General features: G+C 44.8%; 1 protein-coding gene across 2 annotated transcripts in view; it reads right to left on the reverse strand.

Annotated features, from left to right (window-relative positions):
- Positions 1–1,228: 1,228 nt before the first annotated feature.
- The window catches only part of LOC147716747 (dehydrogenase/reductase SDR family member 4-like), a 142,396-nt gene continuing 126,058 nt past the window's right edge, over positions 1,229–17,566 (reverse strand). For both annotated transcript variants that reach the window (XM_086923688.1, XM_086923687.1), the window contains one exon: positions 1,229–1,901. In XM_086923688.1, the coding sequence (XP_086779814.1) occupies positions 1,787–1,901 (115 nt within the window). In that variant the 3' untranslated portion in view covers positions 1,229–1,786. The remainder of the gene's footprint in view (positions 1,902–17,566) is intronic.

Here is a 17,566-nt window from a genome sequence, read left to right on the forward strand (position 1 = left end):
CGGATGTATACATTTCCCGTATCTATGTGTTCCTTTCCCCTTGCCTTTCCTTGCCATCTCCTGAAATTTACGCTCTTTATACATCCTCTTCATTGTATAGGAAGGGAGGAGTGTTGTAGTTATGCCCGAGTTGGTACGTTCTGTCCACCCCTCCTTTTCCCCTCCTATTGGTTTCACCTGTGAAAACTCACCCCTTAGAACGTTGAGAGTGAGCGGTTGTTGGAGACTAGGATGGTTAATAAAGTTGCATCATAAGACCCTTGTTGCTGCCATCATTTATCTTCTAACAGGCGTGTTTACTGTTTTGGGGATTTTGTATTAGGGACAGCACCCCGAGGGTGGAGATCAGACTTGAAGCAGACTTTGAGGAGAGGGATGTAGGAAGGAGCATCTTAGAACGAACTCTGTAACTTAGGCTACTTACCTGAGGAAAGTGAGTGTACTTCTTAGGAAGTCTTCACTGCTGACACCATTTCTCTTACCTGTGGGAGGGAATGCTAAGTAAGGATGTCACCTTAGAGTTAGTGTATGGACAGACTAACTTTTTTCTTCTTTGAGCAAATGCAGACAAGGCTCCAAGTTGGGACTGTCATTGTTTGCCTGATGCTTTTGGAATTTACGCTAATTCTCATATTGAGTTGTCTGAGACTCTTGCGTAGGATTATGTTTGTATTAGTGCCGGTTTATTTTCTGAACCTCTTGCTGAGGTGCTTGTATGTTTAGTTATTTCTGTCTTTCTAATAAATTCTTTAAACTTTGTTTTGTAGTCAGTGGTTCTCTAAATTGTCTTGATTGTTCATTCACAAAGTTGACGTGAGTTATGAATTTTGTGATCTTCTCTCTACACTTCTTAGCAGACAATAACGGTCCAATAGACCACAGATTCTAAAGATTGGTAAGGAAAAATCTAGATAGAGTCTGGCCCCTACAGGTGCACGGTTCATTCACCATGATCACAGAAATCGGCATATAAATGTGTCCAGAAAATCAGTCTGTGCTGTGTGCTGCATAAATAGTCAGTTAAAATAATTATTTTTTTCATCAAGTATTTACAAACTTGTTTGTGAAAAACTACTACTGAATATATGGATATGGCTGAATATTAATAGCTTCCTAACACAATTGGCGATAAATACAAGTCATGTAGTAGGTTGTGCAAGCTGGGATTCAAGTTGTATGCATTGTGATGTTCTTTCAGAGTAAAAGGTGTTAAACAATCTCAGCTCTTCCTTTATCAACTGATTAAAAAAATCAGTGGGAACAATCTTTATTGACACGACCAGCAAACGCCAGTTTACCGACAACACAGTTAGAGATACAATTAAATCATTTAAAGAGGCAAGACAAAACAGATGCAATATAATATTTTGGCTAGAAGACATGCTTAATTTTTTTAAATAAAAGGCATGCCCCACCTAAAACATAAAGCATACTTTAATACTTTATATCGTCAATGAGACCTTCTCCTTAGTATTAAAATGGCAGAAAAGGCAGCCCAGCATGGTTAACGTATTGTCATACTGGTGTCAGACCACTTGCAATTCACTATTTTTCTCAAACTCACATAGCTAATCTCTCATATGGACGAACTGTAGAATACTGCTCGCTCTGACAAAAAAATGAGGTACCTCCTAGAGAGGCTTTCATTGAAAATGCCTTGAAAGGCAACTAGGACTTGAGACAGTCTCAAATTGTGAAAAAGTTTCTCACTACAGAAGATGATATACCCCAGGGCAGATTTTCTAAACTGTGACCACATCAACAATCCTGATATCCACGAAGGCTTTCAGAGTCGGAAGCTGCCACCACCGGCTGCTACTATGGTCTCTCCGGTAATGAAGGAGGCATCGGATGAGCAGAGGAAGGACACAATGCCGCCAAGTTCGGTAGGCTCCCCTATCCTAGTAGACAATCAGAAAAAAAACACAAGTGTAAATGGGTTAATAAGACTTACTGAACAAAGAACTCCAGAAATTTCATGCAAGGGCATTTACAAGGCAAGGTGGGAATTGGAACAAACCTATGGTCATTTTTGATTTTCCTATATTTACAAATGATCCAGGCAATAATCACCATGGGGCCTGTTTGCAAACTGCATTGTGTAGTATGATTAGTAGTACCACTATAGTACAGCTAACCTACTGCAAAATACTATTCCCATACCTACGTGTGGAGGTTTCGCCCTGAAGAATAAATACATATCTAGAATATAGCATCATCGAGATCGCTGTTGACTCGATGACCTTCAGCAAATGGGAACTAGTGCTCCTGAAGTACTGATTGTTGAAACATATTAAACAGCTACAGAGTCTTGTGGTACTTACTACAAATGACCTAAAGTAATATTCCCAGGTTAGATGTTAGCCAAAGGTGACTCCTAAATATTTGTGACCATGTACCATTTCGACTCATAATCGGACCATGTGTAATTACTGTTACTTCTTCTAAATGAAAATAGGTTTGGAGTTATTCATTGTCAGTTTGTTGTTGAGATTATAGATTATTAGCAAATTCAACAATCTATAAAGGTTAATGGGAATTTGGTCCAAAAGTATTAATCCTGCACGTAGGCCAGCATGCAAATTCTAGGCAGCCCTAAGAGACGAGAGAAATATGTGAATTTTCCATGTGTTTTGGCAAGATTTGCCACGCACAGATTGAATAGGCCGGGCACAAGTATACACCCTGACAATGACTGTTAGAGGTTGCTATTTCTGAGAGCAACTCTCATTGATCTGAATGTTGACCCAAATCTCAGGGTGTAAGGCTCTAGCCTGCTCCAGCAAGGGTGGGTCAACACCTAATTTGATTAGCTTTCTCCTGACTAATGATGTATCTACCTGGTCAAAAGCTGCACTACAGTCAATAAAAGAACAGTACAGTTTTCTTTTGTCAAACAGGACAGCTGAAGCAAGAGTCATCACCTTACCTTCTGTTAAATATTCAAATGTATTCATTGGTCTCTCAAGGCTAGACCATGCCTTCACATAATCCTTTTGTTGTATTGTTCGATTTTTATCAATTTAATTCTGCTTCATCAAAGAGAATAAATTGTTCAGTTGTGGATCAGTACTGTCAACTTTTCTTATCTCCCACACTTTTCTATTTGAGATGGAAAAATATGCCTTGAGGACGCATCTGGTACACCGGATAACATTAAAGCACAGGAAGTAAGAGACTTCGTGGAGGGACTTTTCACTGGGAAATCGACGGTTTTATCACCCAAAAACGTATGCTCCAGTTCTGCTAAATACTTGTTACCATCACTTTATGCACTCTGGAGAATCGGAGTGCATAATAACAGCAATTATCGATTCAAATTCCGCTAGGGTCAGAGTTTTTTGGGTCCAATAATTATCACCCATTACCAGATTTTTGGGGCATACCATTCAGATTTTGGTGCTTTATTAAAAAAAAATGCAATTTTGAGTAATTACCTGTGCTTTTTTCAGAGTTAAATACAGGCAGGTTTGAGCTGCTAAAGTTTAATTTTGAGGGCCACACTTGTTCAAAGCCCGCCTTACTCCTAGTTCCGAAGCCTGGGCAAACAGGTATTTTCAGACTTGCCAACCTACAACTAAATATTTCAGTGTAAAGAGGGGCGTGGCCTTAGAGAGTGAGGCCTCGTGTCGAGGGTACCCGGCCCTCCACAACTCCCACCACATCCTCTTGCAAAAAGAACCACCAAAGGGCGGCTGAGGCTGCCGCCGATGTCCCGGGGTCTTTTCACACCTCTTAACGTTCAATCGGCTGCTTACCACCTGCAAGACGAGCTGAAAAGTCACGTTGTGTAGTGGTTTCCAGCTTGCCTCGCCTGCCACCTCGTGATGTCAGCTTCTCACTGGGTGATCTTGTGAAGGGAATGTAAATCAGGTGACACACAGCCGCGGCTGCTGCAGGTAAGAGCGGTGCTGTTGGGTGGGGGGATTTTGAGAGACGACCATGGGGCAAATTCATTATTTAGCTAATTTTCCTTCATTGTCGTCACTCGAAATCCCCCCACCCGGCCCCCCCGCTCTTACCTGCGGTGGCCGCGGCTGGTGACACAGGGTGACACCCAGTGGCGTCACTAGGGCTGGTGTCACCCGGGGCGGGTAACTCATGGTGTCACCCCCTCACAACTTACAGGATGGCCCATCTCTCCCTCTGCCTGCACCATTTCCCCTCTGCCTGCACCATCTCCCCTCTGCCTGCACCATTTCACTCCCTGCCTGCACCATCTCTCCCTCTGCCTGCACCATCTCACCCTTCCGCCTGCACCATCTCACACTTAGCCTGCACCATCTCCCTCTCTGCCTGCACCATCCCTCCCCCTCCGCCTGCACCCCCTCCCCCGCCTGTACCCCCCCTCTCCCGTGTGCTGCTCTTTTAACCCTTTCCTCGTTGCCTTCACCACCACCCCATGGTTTCCCCCTCACAGTTCTCGCTCTTCACAAAGTGACTGAAATAACTCCTGAATAGTGCATTGCATTTGTGTGTGCGACACTGACACAGAAGACACACTCGCCCTCACCTTCGAGCAGAGCTTTGTTATACAAAGAAGGAATAACATGGTTACCTTTTTCCTTTTACACTCATTATTCAGAAATTAGTGAGTGCTTTTGCCTGAAAAGTTAAGGCAATGACTAAAGGGCTCAGGAAGGACCCGTTTCAGTGTCCATTTTTTATTTCATTACAAAACATAGACAGTGTGGTTTAAAAAGACCACATTTGTGAACACGCAGCCGCTGTACACATTTTTTTCCAATTCACACATCCAGCAGGTATTTCAGTACCTCCAGGAAAGGTACACTTTCCCACCCAGGGGAAACAATATTGTTCAAAGAGAGGAGAAAACAAAAGTAGCGCTTCTCTGTCCAACACTGTAAAGTGGCGCTAATGTGTTTAAGTGTGAAAAAATCAATGTGGCCACCTTGCAACCACTTTGTCTTGTTTTCGTTAGTTAGTTGCTTATTTTTCATATTTGCAATGCTTTATTTCTCTCCACCCTGAGGCTGCAGTAGAAATTTAAAAATGTCAGTAAAAGACACAGTTTCCAGCAAAACTGTTTTCCTTTTTTAGATCCATTTCACAGGGGAAAAAATAAACAAAAGGAGGTAACAGAAGGTAATACCTGTTTCTTGAAGTCTCGGTTTCCACAATTTCACTAAATGAGGCGGAGCGAGAAGAAAGAGAGGGAAGAGGGGAACAAACAGAGGGGCTGGCAGCTGCTTGCGGCAGAAGAACTGGACACTTTTCTCGTCTTCTAAGGGCACGCCAGAAGGAAAAGTCAGAGTGCAAAGACGTGGTTGCTGGCTGACGGTGGAGGGGCCTCTGGAGCACAGGGCCCCCCGCACCACGGGGGCTGCGGGGGCTTGTGTTACGCCCCTGCAGCGTAACCGTAAGCAGATGGTGTCACCCGATGTGAGGGTGTCACTTGGTGCGGTCCGCACCCCCCGCACCTCCTAGTGACGCCACTGGTGACACCGTGTGAGTCGGCAGGTCTGTGTTTTTATAGGTATTGGAATTTAAAGGGCCACATGTTATGAGGGAATGTAATAGGGACTTCATGTGTTCCGGTTCCGGCAGAACTGGCCTTTTCTCAGATGGCGCCCTGGGCGAAACTAAATTTTGTGCCATACTAATCCTCCTCCACACCTTCGCCATCCACCCTCTCCCATTGGTGCCCCTCATGGGGGTCCCTTTTGTGCTTACAGGTCCAGGGCTCGAGTCGGGGTACCACGCGGGTGGACGGCGTCCCCCCACTTCTTTTAAGGGGTCTTACCGGGTGGACGCCGTCCCCCCTGTGCAAAAGCTGTGCTGAGCTGGCGCTAGCGCTGTCTACGGCTCCGGGTCATGTGCTGAGCCGACAGTTCCCTAAGACAGTATAATTAAGGCCCCAGGCAGGGCGCCTCCACTCCAGCAAGTGAGCCATTATGACACAGGCTCCCCACCCCCGGCAAGCAGGGGCGGATTGGCACTGCGGGCATTCGGGCATCGGCCGAAGGGCCTATGTTTCAGTGCCCTCTGTGGGCCGTTTTTTTTCTCCCCTTTCCCAGTTCACAGAGAGTGCTCTCTGCTGTCTGCTCTCTGTCGACTGGGAAAGGGGAGAAAAAAAACGGCCCACAGAGGGCACAGGAGACAGAGACAGAAATGAAAGCGCTTCACTGTGCGGCCATACAGCGATTATCAGCTGTGGCCTCTACTGCACCCCCTGCCCTGCAAAGCAATCACGCTGAGGCCGGGCTGGGGAGGGTTGATTGTTTACAAGAATCGGCCTCCCTGGGGCCCAGGTGTTGCTCAGGCCTTTTGAGCCATTTTCACCTTGGCCCCCCTGGGGCCCACGCAGCCGGGGAAACAGTGTTAGTCGTAACACCTCGCCCACAGCCCCTCACATTCAGGGCACAGTGGGCGAGGAAGAATGGGTCTGGCTGTGGGGGCCAGACCCCCCCCCCCGGCTACTGTGGATGATCCAGCAGCTGTGTTTTGTGCTGATTAATTTACAAATCGCAGGGGCCTTACTGCTGTTCATGTGCTCCTGAGCCGAAGGTCTGAGGAGGGCTGAGTATGTTAGTAATAGCAGGGGCTTCGCTGCTTTTCAGGTGCTCTTGTGCTGGAGGGCTCGAATAATTTTGTGATGGCCAGGGCCTTGCTGGTTTTTCAGTTGCTCAGCATGTAGGCCATTGTCACCTTGGCCTTGTGTCCTGCGCAAGAACAGTATCCTCCCACTTTCATTCCTTGTCTGTGCATAGGCATAGGTGGCCTAACGCCAGAGTTGCAGAGATGGGGATTCAAGTTTGAGTCCCAGCGTCTGCTCAACAACCTGTGATTCTGGGCAGATCACTTCCTCGCCCAGGCCCTTAAATAAAAAATCAGATCATGTGTACTGTAATTGGTACTAATGAATAGAACTCAAATAGCCTTTGTCTTGGGCTGAATTTACACTATATAAAACTGCCAAATGGTAAAACAACTATAAAAAATAACCATTTGTTCATGCTTTATGATTCTGCAAAGGGACCATGACAATTAAAGAGGACACTTTATAAAAACATGTCCATATTTTTTAACACAGCTTTTCTGATGCAAATTTTTTTTTTTAAATTTAATTCCCCTTAGTGCCTCCCCTTCTGGTTTTCTTATGTTGTGGAGGCTGCGCTCTGACCCTTAAGTCATTCTGTACCTCTTATCGGGTGCACCATTCTACTTCTATGTTCTTTTTGTTATTCTGTGAGAGTCTAAGCTTGCACTAAGATAACATTTCATAGTATTCATAATTTCCAGTGACTCGCTCCTCAATGGGGGATCTTGTTGGGTGATGTTTGTGGCCTTCCTTTCCCTCCCCAGCTCCTGCCTCACCTCCATATGGACACACCCCTTACTCACTGCCTGCATGAGTGGAAAAACAGCAGGCAAATATGTTTCTGACTCACTGCTCTGACCACACCCCCTTTCTCGGTCAGCATTAAGACACAGCTTCTGGATTGAAGTGGGGGTGAGAATCCATAGATTTCCTTTTCGCCTCCTGATTACCACGGCCACGTTAGCCAGGTGAGGGACATAAAAGCAGCTTGCCAGCAGCTTTCATCAGACAACTTCAAATTGGACTCTACAGCACCCACCACCAGGAGGATCGTATCCAGAAGTTGCAGCAGGAGATGAAAGCAAAGACCTGCCCAGCCCTCAGGTGCCCAGAAAACCTGCTTTAACAGGCTGCTGCTTCATCTTCATCTCCTTAGGTGCCAGTCTTTTCCCATCCTTCCCAGGTGGAAGGAATACATGTGTAGGCCTTCAGTGACCCAGTCCAACTCCTAAGGCTCAGGAAGAAGACAGTTCCGACTAGGGTGACTAACCGTCCGTAAATTTCACGGACCATCCGTAATTGGAACCTCACGTCCGTTGTCCTTGATGATCCCTTTTACGGATGTCTTTTGTCCGTAATTTTGGCCTTTGGGGAACAGCACTGTTCCCCTGCCAGAAGCCTCAACTCCCTGATGGGGCCGCCTGGCACTCCTCTGAGCGCAAGAGCAGCCCGACCCGCCCATTGTCATTCTGTATGCGGCTGATTGCCACATACAGAATGACAATGGGTCAGTCTGGGCTTTAAAGAATGTTGTGGCCTCCTACTGCCTCGGGCATCCTGTCAGAAGGAAGAAATGCACAATAACATCCTTGCTGCTACAAGAGAATCCAGTTAATCAAAATAAGGCGGTGCAAGAAGTTAAAAAAAAAAGGGTTATAGGGCGCGATGTAGGTAAATCATACCGATTCGGTATTTAAGAAGTGGTAAATTAGAGGGGGAAATGTAGGTAAATCTGATTCGGTAAATACCGAATCTGTAAGATTCGGTATTTAGCGATTCTGTAAATACCGAATCGGTATCCCCCATTGATTCCTATGGCCTTGAAGCCCATAGGAATCAATGTGGAATACCGAATCGGTATTTACCGATTCGGTAATTACCTATTCTTGCATGGGTGCAGGGGGTATCACTTTGACACCCTCTAGCACCCCAATTACAGGCTTGTGTGCCATGTGGCACACATACATGCCCTATGGGCATGTCTGTGTGTCACATGGCACAGGTGTGCATGCACAGGTGTGCATGCACACCTGGATTCGGTATTTTACCACCCAATTGGATTGAGTGGTAAAATACAGATTCTTAAAGCCCTGTGGCACTCTGACATGTGCCAGCTACATCTGCATTTACAGAATCTGTATTTTACTGAGTCTGTATTTACCGATTCGGTAATTTTACCGAATCGGTAATTACAGAATCGGTAAAATACCGATTCTGTAAATGCATGCCCTACATCTGAAAACCCTAATACCGGTCGGAAACGGGCAAAATCGTCCGTTTCCGACCCGTATTAGGGCTTCTACATCTGGCCCCTAGTTCTTTCTCAGTGTCATCATTTTAGAACTGATGCATTTTCAATATTACATTCAAGGAAGTCATGGCTGCAGCTTTTCTATTTTATGCAACTAACAACCATTGACAAAACCTATAGTTCTGGCTTGTTGTAGGTGTAACATTACTTGCTGTATTATATATCTGAACGCAATGACAGAAGCAGCAAAATAGCAGTCGGGCGGCACACTGTGCTAAGTACAGATTTGTAGCTTAGTTGTTTTAAGCTACGCCCTTAATTACATTGAACACCCCCTTTGGAGAGACCCCTCAGTTTTGTCATCCCACTTAAAGCCCTGGAAACAACACCATGTCACAGACACCTCAGGGCCTGGCACTGTGCATCATGCATGACTCATGTCTTCCAAGGTTTCAGATTGACTATGTGCAGGGGCATCTTGAACCCCTCCCTTTGCTTTAAGAACTACAGCAAGGGGTGAGTTCCTGATGAGTCTCTTCTGTCTGCAACTCTGCAGACAAAGGCTCAGCTCACAATTATTGTGAAAAGGTGGGTGAGAGAGTAAGTGAAGGTATGGCTGAATGGATCAGTGAAAGGATGAATGGATGAATGAAAGGGTGAATGGATGGATGATGAGAGAGAATGGGTGGATGGATGAGTGAAATGATGGATGGATTGATTAATTGATAAGTGAAAGAGTGAATGGATGAACAGATGTGTGAAAGGGTGGCCGTAAGGATGGATGAGTGAGTGAAAGGGAGGGTACATGGGCAAAAGATTGAATAGATGAGTGAAGGAGTGAAAGGATGGATGAGAGAAAAGATGGATGGATGATTGAAAGGATGGATGAGTGATAGGGTCAATGGATGGATGCATGAGTGGATGAGTAGATGGATAGTTGGGTGGATGGAAGGAAGGATGGATGGCTAAGTGAAAGAGTCGATGGAGAGAGAAAGGGAGGATGGATGACTGAAAGGGTGAATAGGTGGAAGGATGAGTGACTGGGTGGATGGATAAGAAAGTGAAAGGGTGGCTGGATGGGTGAGAGGGAAAATGGCTAGATGGATGAGTGAAGGGATGGATTAGGTGAAAGGGTGGATGGAGAGAAAAAGTGAGGATGGATGTGTGGATGACTGAAAGGGTGAATGTGTGGAAGGATGAGTGACTGGGTGGATGGATGAGTAAGTGAAAGGGTGGCTGGATGGGTGAAAGGGTAAATGGATGGATGAGTGAATAGATGGATGGGTGGAAGAGTGGATGAATGGGTGGCTAATGGATGGATGAGTAAAAAGGTGGATGGAGGGATGGATGAGTGAAATGATGGATGGAAGAATACATGATGGATAGGTTTGCAAATGGTTGAATATGTTTGGATCTGGATTAGCGGCATCTTATGTTTGCCACTTTACATCTCACAATGACTATCCAAGCAGATCTTCCCAACCATTTCTCTCACCAAACATGCTTGCTCAGAACCATGAATTGTAAACAAAATATCAGACTGGACAACCCAGTGCTGTAACCATATATATAGATTATTATCATATGAAATATCACAAAAAGACCTGCACAGTTCATCAAAGCTGCGTGCATACTGAAAAACCGTGAAGTACACGATTGGTTCAACCTGATATAAACTTATTTTGACTAGTGCTTAAATGGTTGTCTATTTACTTACTTACATAATAATGCACAACCTCCTCTAATGGGTCTGTAAAACTTACCTTTTGTCCTGAAGTTTTGTTCTGAATTTTGACCCTTTGTCCTGAATTTGTACACTCCCCATCCTGAATTTGCACCCATGCCAGTTGGTCACCCCAGTCCTGACCCTCCCATACAGAACTACAGAGTGTTCACCCTGCCTTTTCTATTTGGTTACTCTTCTAACCAGATGCACCACCCTGCCAAGCTCTAACTCAAGAGGGGCCATCTAATTCCCTTGGCATTCCACTCTCCACAGGGCTGACCAAAGTAGGCTGAGTAAAGCAGTACTCAAAGCTACATCTAGTGCGCCTCAATCATCGTCCCACCGAACCCAGAAAATACTGCACTAGACTCAGTGCAGTAGGTCTTCCTCAAAGGTTTACTTGACTTGCCACATCCAGCACCCAGAAATGCAATGTGTTGCTAGCCGATCCCTTCCTCTGAAGCAAGAAGGAACAGATAGAAACCATTTTGTTTACCATTTCTTTGCACAATTTACTGATTCATTTGTGTGCCAGTTAACAATGTATCTTTATTTTAAAGGCCTCATCCAAAATGCGCACAAGGGGCATATTTCTCTATATGGCAAAAATATTAATTAGTATGTTTTGGTTAGTTTTTGTTTGTAGTGTGTAGGTCTGACTGCACTCTAATGTGGCAACATGTTTGTGTGTTGATTTCAGGACATGTCTAAGACTTTGTGTAATGTGCTTTCTCAAAAGAGAGCTGTTTAGCCTCATTCTAAGCTAAGCCTTGTTCGAGGCCTAAGCAACATTTGCAAACTTGGCACTTCTTTCTCTGTGCAGAAGAATTCACTTTTCTAGCATGTTCAGGTTAGAATTCCTTTTTGCAGATTTTCTATAATTTTCATGGTTAATTGAGTAATCCTCAGTCTCCTCAGGGCCCAGACTTGAAGGCAGCAACAGATATGAATAAAACTGTGTTTTTTTTATATAGACATCACCTGCTGGCTGTGAAATAAAGTTATGACTAGATTGCACAGATACATTTTTTCAGCATTCTTTACACCCCAGACTGCCTTTTCCTCATTTGTGAATTCTTACTTTTGTTATTACATGTTCTGTTCCCAGAGATTCCAGTCTTACCCTTTCTCCTTGACTTTGTACTAGATTTCTGATTTATGTGATGATTAGAGTCTAGCACATAGCTGGTTGGGAAAGAGTATCTAACGACATTGTGCAGGGCGTTAAGACTGCAAGTAAGTATTCAGTTATCAGAACTGCAGTGCTCCCAGTCTTTACCAATGCTACTTGCTCTGTAAGCTTTAAAAGGCTTAATTTACTAAATATTTCTCTACGAATTAGACCTCAAGAGTAATCAAATAGTGTTTCATGAAAGGGCACGCTCCTTGAATGTGGGCCATGCGCCTTAACTGTAGGCCACTTAAGCATGGGCGAATTTTGCGAATCTCGCGTTCGCGAATTTTGCGGATTTGCGAACTCGCAATCCGCAAAATCCGCGAATTCTTGCGAATTTGCGGATTTTTATTTTTTTTGTGTTCGCAAGGATTTCTGCCAGTTCGCGAGGGTTTCGTACCAGTTCGCAATTGCGAACTTACATTTCGTCGCGCAACGGTCGCAAATTATATTGTTTCTACGTCTGGTTCATCATCACAGGTTCCCAGCACCCTCTGTTTCACCACTGCAACCCTCTGTTACATCAATGCCACCCTCTGGTTCATCATTACTGTAGATTATGGGGGGGAAAAGCAAGCACACCAGCCCTGCTTCAACTGAGATGAATTAATTTGGGGTTAGTTTATTAATGTGTCACTGTTTTAAAATTCCAGTCTGGCACCTGCTTCCTTATCTGTAATTTTCCTTTCTGTTGCAGTGCATTTTTTTTCCCCAGGACCTTCTTTGTGGCCTACTTGTAGCTATTGTATGAGCCTGCTGTGAGGGTCAGAGCAGGGTCATACAATTGTTGCAACTAGCAACTGAATTCTGGAGGGGCCCCAGTCAGGAAGCACTACCGGGAATTGTTACTAATGATGAGTTTGAACTCTTGCCCCTGCCGAGTGCTTTCAGTTTTGAAAAACTCGTTTTTCTGCAATTTCGCGGGGTTCGCGGGGTGCGAACACGCGCGAGATCGGATTCGGAAGCCGCAAATTTGTGCGAATATGCAATTTGTTTTTTTTGCGGTGTGTTAGTTGGCAAGGTTTTGTGCGTTTTTGAGAGCCGCTCGTAGCGCAAGACGCGAAGTTACCCTCGCGGTCGTTCAAGGGCGCAGCCATCTTGTTTGCCTGACGTATTTCCGTTTCCGGGCGCGAAGTGTAATCTCGCAAAGTCCGCGGCTTGCCAGTACAGTCTCGCGCGTGTTCGCAAGGAAAATCTCGCGCGAACTTACCCGCGCGGTCGTGAACGGGCGCGGCCATCTTGTTTCTCATTCATTGCTATGGTTCTGGGCATGGTCTTTGTATCCTCTGTCAATCTCTGCCATCCTTTGCTTGTTTGAAGTTTTTTTTTATCTATTTTACTTATTATCTATCCCTCTATTTTTCTAGCCCTATATTTTTGTGTTTACTGCTACTTTTGGTTAATTTTAAACGACTTTTGTAAACTCTTTTCTTTTCTTTTCTTCCCTATTCTATTTTCTTTATTCCTTTCCGCCCAGACCATGGTGAAGGGAGCCGGGAAGCATCCCGAGAAGGGGAAGGGTCCCGCACCCCGTGTCCGGCTCCCGTGCGGGCGTTTGAGGGGGGAGCTAGTGATGCCACGGGAGATCTTTACCCCGGAGGAGGTGGCCCAACTCATTTTTTATGTTCAGCGCCGCCTCGGGAGGACCATCATGGGAGGCGGCAAGATCAGTGCCGGGTACGGGGCCCGGGAGCGCCGGAAGCGGTGGGAGAAGGTGTGCCAGGCCATTTACCACCACTCTCGGGTCTGGCGCACCTACAACCAGGCCACCCACCGCTGGACAGATGTCCTGACCCGTGAGCGAGATCTGCTCGACCTCCTTGGCCTTGAGATCCCCGGGCTTGGTGAGTAGTAGTAGCTATGTCTTTACTACTATGTTTTCTCCTGCTGTGTTATTATATTGCAAATTTTTGTTTTTTACCAAGAGCAATAATGCTGCTCATTACATTGTAGGTAAATTTTATTTCAAAATCTTCTGTGCATTTCAGGTACACTGCTCTCCTTCTTCTCAGTAGTGTTGCTACTATGCTTATTTGTTTTAGATTTTGTGTTCATTTCATTGGCCTGTGAAATTATGTATGAGTGTAGTTGAAAGAACTGCGTAATGCTACACACTAAGGTTCAGATTTTTAATTACCGGCGCATCCCTGCAAAGTTGCAGGGATGCGCCAGTAATTGTGCGTCACGCCACCATCACCCATGGTGCGCCGTATTTACAATGCGGCGCGCCATGGGCCCAAAACGTCACCAAAGCGTTACGCATCTGTGCCGTAAAGGCGGCGCATTACTGGAGTTGCGTCGCAACGATGGTGCAGCTCCATCAATGCTCTGGGGTGCCCTATCTCCCCAATGCTGCGTCAAGCCGTACGTCTGCTTCAAGCAGGCGCAGGGTTTGAGTCACGCATCATTGTCCTCAAAGTGACTGATTGAAATCTTGTAGATTTCCCTCAGCCACTTTTAGGATGCGTTCCTGCGCAGGAACGCCCTCCCTTGCGCCGGAACACCCCTATTGGCGCAGGGCTTTACAACGTGATGCATCTCCCAGATGCGTCACGTTGTTAATATACGCCGCACCATTGCGCCTCTTTTGTGCTGTCGCTGCGTCACAAAAGTCACGCAACAATGGAGCAAAAGAGCCTCAAGGGCCTTCTAAATCAGCCCCTACAGACTCAAGTCCAGTCCTTCCTTTGTACACATGGCGATAAGAAGAAATAGTGGTGGTGGATTAATAGTTTGAGTATTTTAATGACTGGTGAATGTAGTAGGAAACTTTAGTGTTGTCGCTGATCTTCAATCACGATGGACTTTGGCTGTCACTTTGCGTGCTGCGGACTGCTGCCTGCCAATCCTAGGCAAACCTTTTTAGTACTTTGTTTAGTGAGTTACATAGGGTAGTTTCCAATTCGACGGTCCGCAAATCAAGCAATACTAAAGTAATGACGTAGTCGACCACATGAGATTGGTCAATAATATATCCCGTGGAGTCGTTCCCTATTTGCTATTTCGCAAAAATATTTTGTTACTTTGTTAGTTCTTTTTTAAATGTTTGATTTGGTTGAGAAATATCATCCATGTTTTCTGTTTTTCTTTCTTTCATGTTGTACATCAGCTTCCCCCAGGGGCAAGAGGAGGACACAGGAGGAGGAGGAGGAGGGTGCTGTTGTCGATGCAGGCCAGGACCGGGCAGTCGAGAGCTCCTTTGCTGGCCCCAGTAAATTTTAATTTTAATATAGAGTACTTATTTTTTCCTAGCGTTCCTCATTCGATTTTTTCTAAATCGTCTTTGATCTTCTTGTAGACAGGATCTAAATTCTTATCCTGCCTCGACTATGACTCCGTGTGGTATTACTAGATTATTCTTATTAGTCTGTCTGTGTAGCTAACTAAGATTGCACATTTGGCATTTCCATTGGACTCCCATTCTAGTCAGCAATAGCTCTATGCACTGAGTGTAGTCCTCTGGGATTGTCCATAATGTCTTTTCAAGTATTCTAAATGTTTATGCTTTGACCATTGCCAACAATAAAAAGGTGAATGACCACCACCAAGAAAGAATAAGATACTACTTTACTTTTGGTTTGGATAGGAGGACAATCCATTCTACTACTGTTGCAGGGACAAATCTGCACAAACAGAACTATGGACACTAAATAATGCATCGCTTAGCTTATCAATTATAATAGGTGCTTTAACTGTTAGACTTTCCACATACCTCAGTGATAACAGACTTTGTAGTTGAACCCCCAATCTCCTTACTGACTAGATAGTGTGGCAGAGTCATTTAGCTCCCAAAGTCACCGATGGCAGAGGCACGGACTCATGCTTGCAAAAATTCGAAAACCTTTAGCTCATCCACTCTAGTCTGGAGGACCAAAAACCACAGAGTCTATTTAAGTTTAAAAGCTTTATTAAAAGTAAACACATTTATTGAATTCAAGTTTGTCATAAAAGTGAACGTGTAACTGAAAATGGAAAAGTGCTTAGTGCTGACGATTAATTGGACACATTTCTTGTGGTCGAGCCGAGCTCTCACCTGGTTTGAACTTGATCCTGCTCGTGTTCTTAGAAGTCAAGGTTCTGTCTGTTAGGAGAAAAAGTGGTGCGTGTTAAAAAGTAAAAAGCAAACATTCATCAGTTGTGCCAAAAAGTGCAGCAAGACAACAGCCTTCCCTGGAAAAAGGGACATTTTTACTCTAGAGTACACAGTCAAAAATTATTAAATTGTACACTTTTTTTCACATTTCTTTCTTCCTCCTAGACCAAATATTATATAGTAGTGAGTGGTGTATTCTAACATTATTAAATGTACTTTTTGGTGGAACATCTGGAGACGGGGCCAGCGCGGAGGTGGTGGTGGCATTGGACGAGGAGGACAACTCTGGGGAGGAGGCGGTGCAAGTGCCGGACAAGGACATGCCTGTGAGGGTTCACACGGTGGTGGCGGGCAGAGGTAAGCTATACATTCCTTAGTCATTGAGATTGAAGACTGCAGAGTGTGCTTTCTGCACGGGTGTATTATAAAAAAAGCAGGTAGTAGCCTCCTCTAAATGTACTTCGACTTAGCTGTGAAGTTTTTGGCGAGAAGAATCCCAATCAGATCTGAGGTGAACTTGATGGATGGGATGAACGAAAAGCGAAAGAAGGGTGTAAGTAAGTGTGGAAGCACGAGAAATGTAATGATGACTGGCAAAGAAGAATTATATGTGTTTGCTTGGTCCCCGAGGTGGCTGGGAAGGTAAGAAAATGGTATGGTGCATGGCTGGGTGAATGATGAAGCAAGGATGGGTGGAAGGAGAACAGCCTGGGTGGGTGAGACAGAAACTGTATGTGTGCAATATACTTTGAATGGATGGATGCCTGGATCATTCATGGTACTATCTGACTCTTAGATAGCATATGTGAATCTAGAGAGAGTAGACGGTCACTGGATGAACTAAGTGTTACTTTGAAGAGCATGTAACACCGCACCCGCACGTCCGTTCCAGTGTAGGAAAGGCAAGGAAAAGAAGTTGTAACGTTGTCCAAAGACTACCATGAATAGTAGCAGTAGTTTGTATTGCAACTGCAAGCACAGCATATATCCAGTTATTACGGTGGACACTCCCTACCTCCCTTAATAACTTTAGTTTAGTAGTAGTACGTCATTCATGTGTGGGGGTATCACTGTTCACTCAATAATAAGCAAAGCACCTAAAGTCATCCCATATGTCATCAAATACATCCCATGTGAAGTGATAGATAATCAGATAATTTAGCTTCTTCATTTTCCTTTTCTAATACTCATTTGCACTGTAGGGTGAAAGCTAAATTAATTAAGCAGTAGCCCTTTTAACAGAGTATTCTCAGTGCCACCCGTAATAGAAAAGTAAGAGCTTCACCACCTGCATGTACTGGACCGGTACAGTAACGCAAGTCTGTCTCACTCACCATGGTGTGCGTCTGTTTTTCTCGGGTGCAAGTTCACTGCGCTGGCATTATGCCGGCTTGCATAAGATAACGTACCAATTTTCCTAAACAAGAGAGAAGAAGAAGAATAAGAGTGGTGTACTGTCATAGTCGACTGTAATAGAAGTCCATAGTGCTTGTAGAATTTGTTCCTTAAACTCCCACTAATGTTAGAGCAAGGATGAAGAAGTCGGAGGTTACATAGATACTGTCCTCAATAGTTATGCACTGTGCTTTCAATTTGCTACTTGTACTGTGACAACTTTCTGCTCAATCATTTTGTGTTAATCTTAAGGAGCATTGGTTACAGACTATGTCTTTCTTTTTTCATGTAGTTGCTCCTTCCAAATCCAAGACACCATCAAGGAGGAAGGAGCTGGCTCGAATGGCCCGGCAACGGAGGCTGGA

The sequence above is a fragment of the Lissotriton vulgaris genome, chromosome 5, assembly GCF_964263255.1.
Source record: "Lissotriton vulgaris chromosome 5, aLisVul1.2, whole genome shotgun sequence".
NCBI classification, from domain to species: Eukaryota; Metazoa; Chordata; class Amphibia; order Caudata; family Salamandridae; genus Lissotriton; species Lissotriton vulgaris.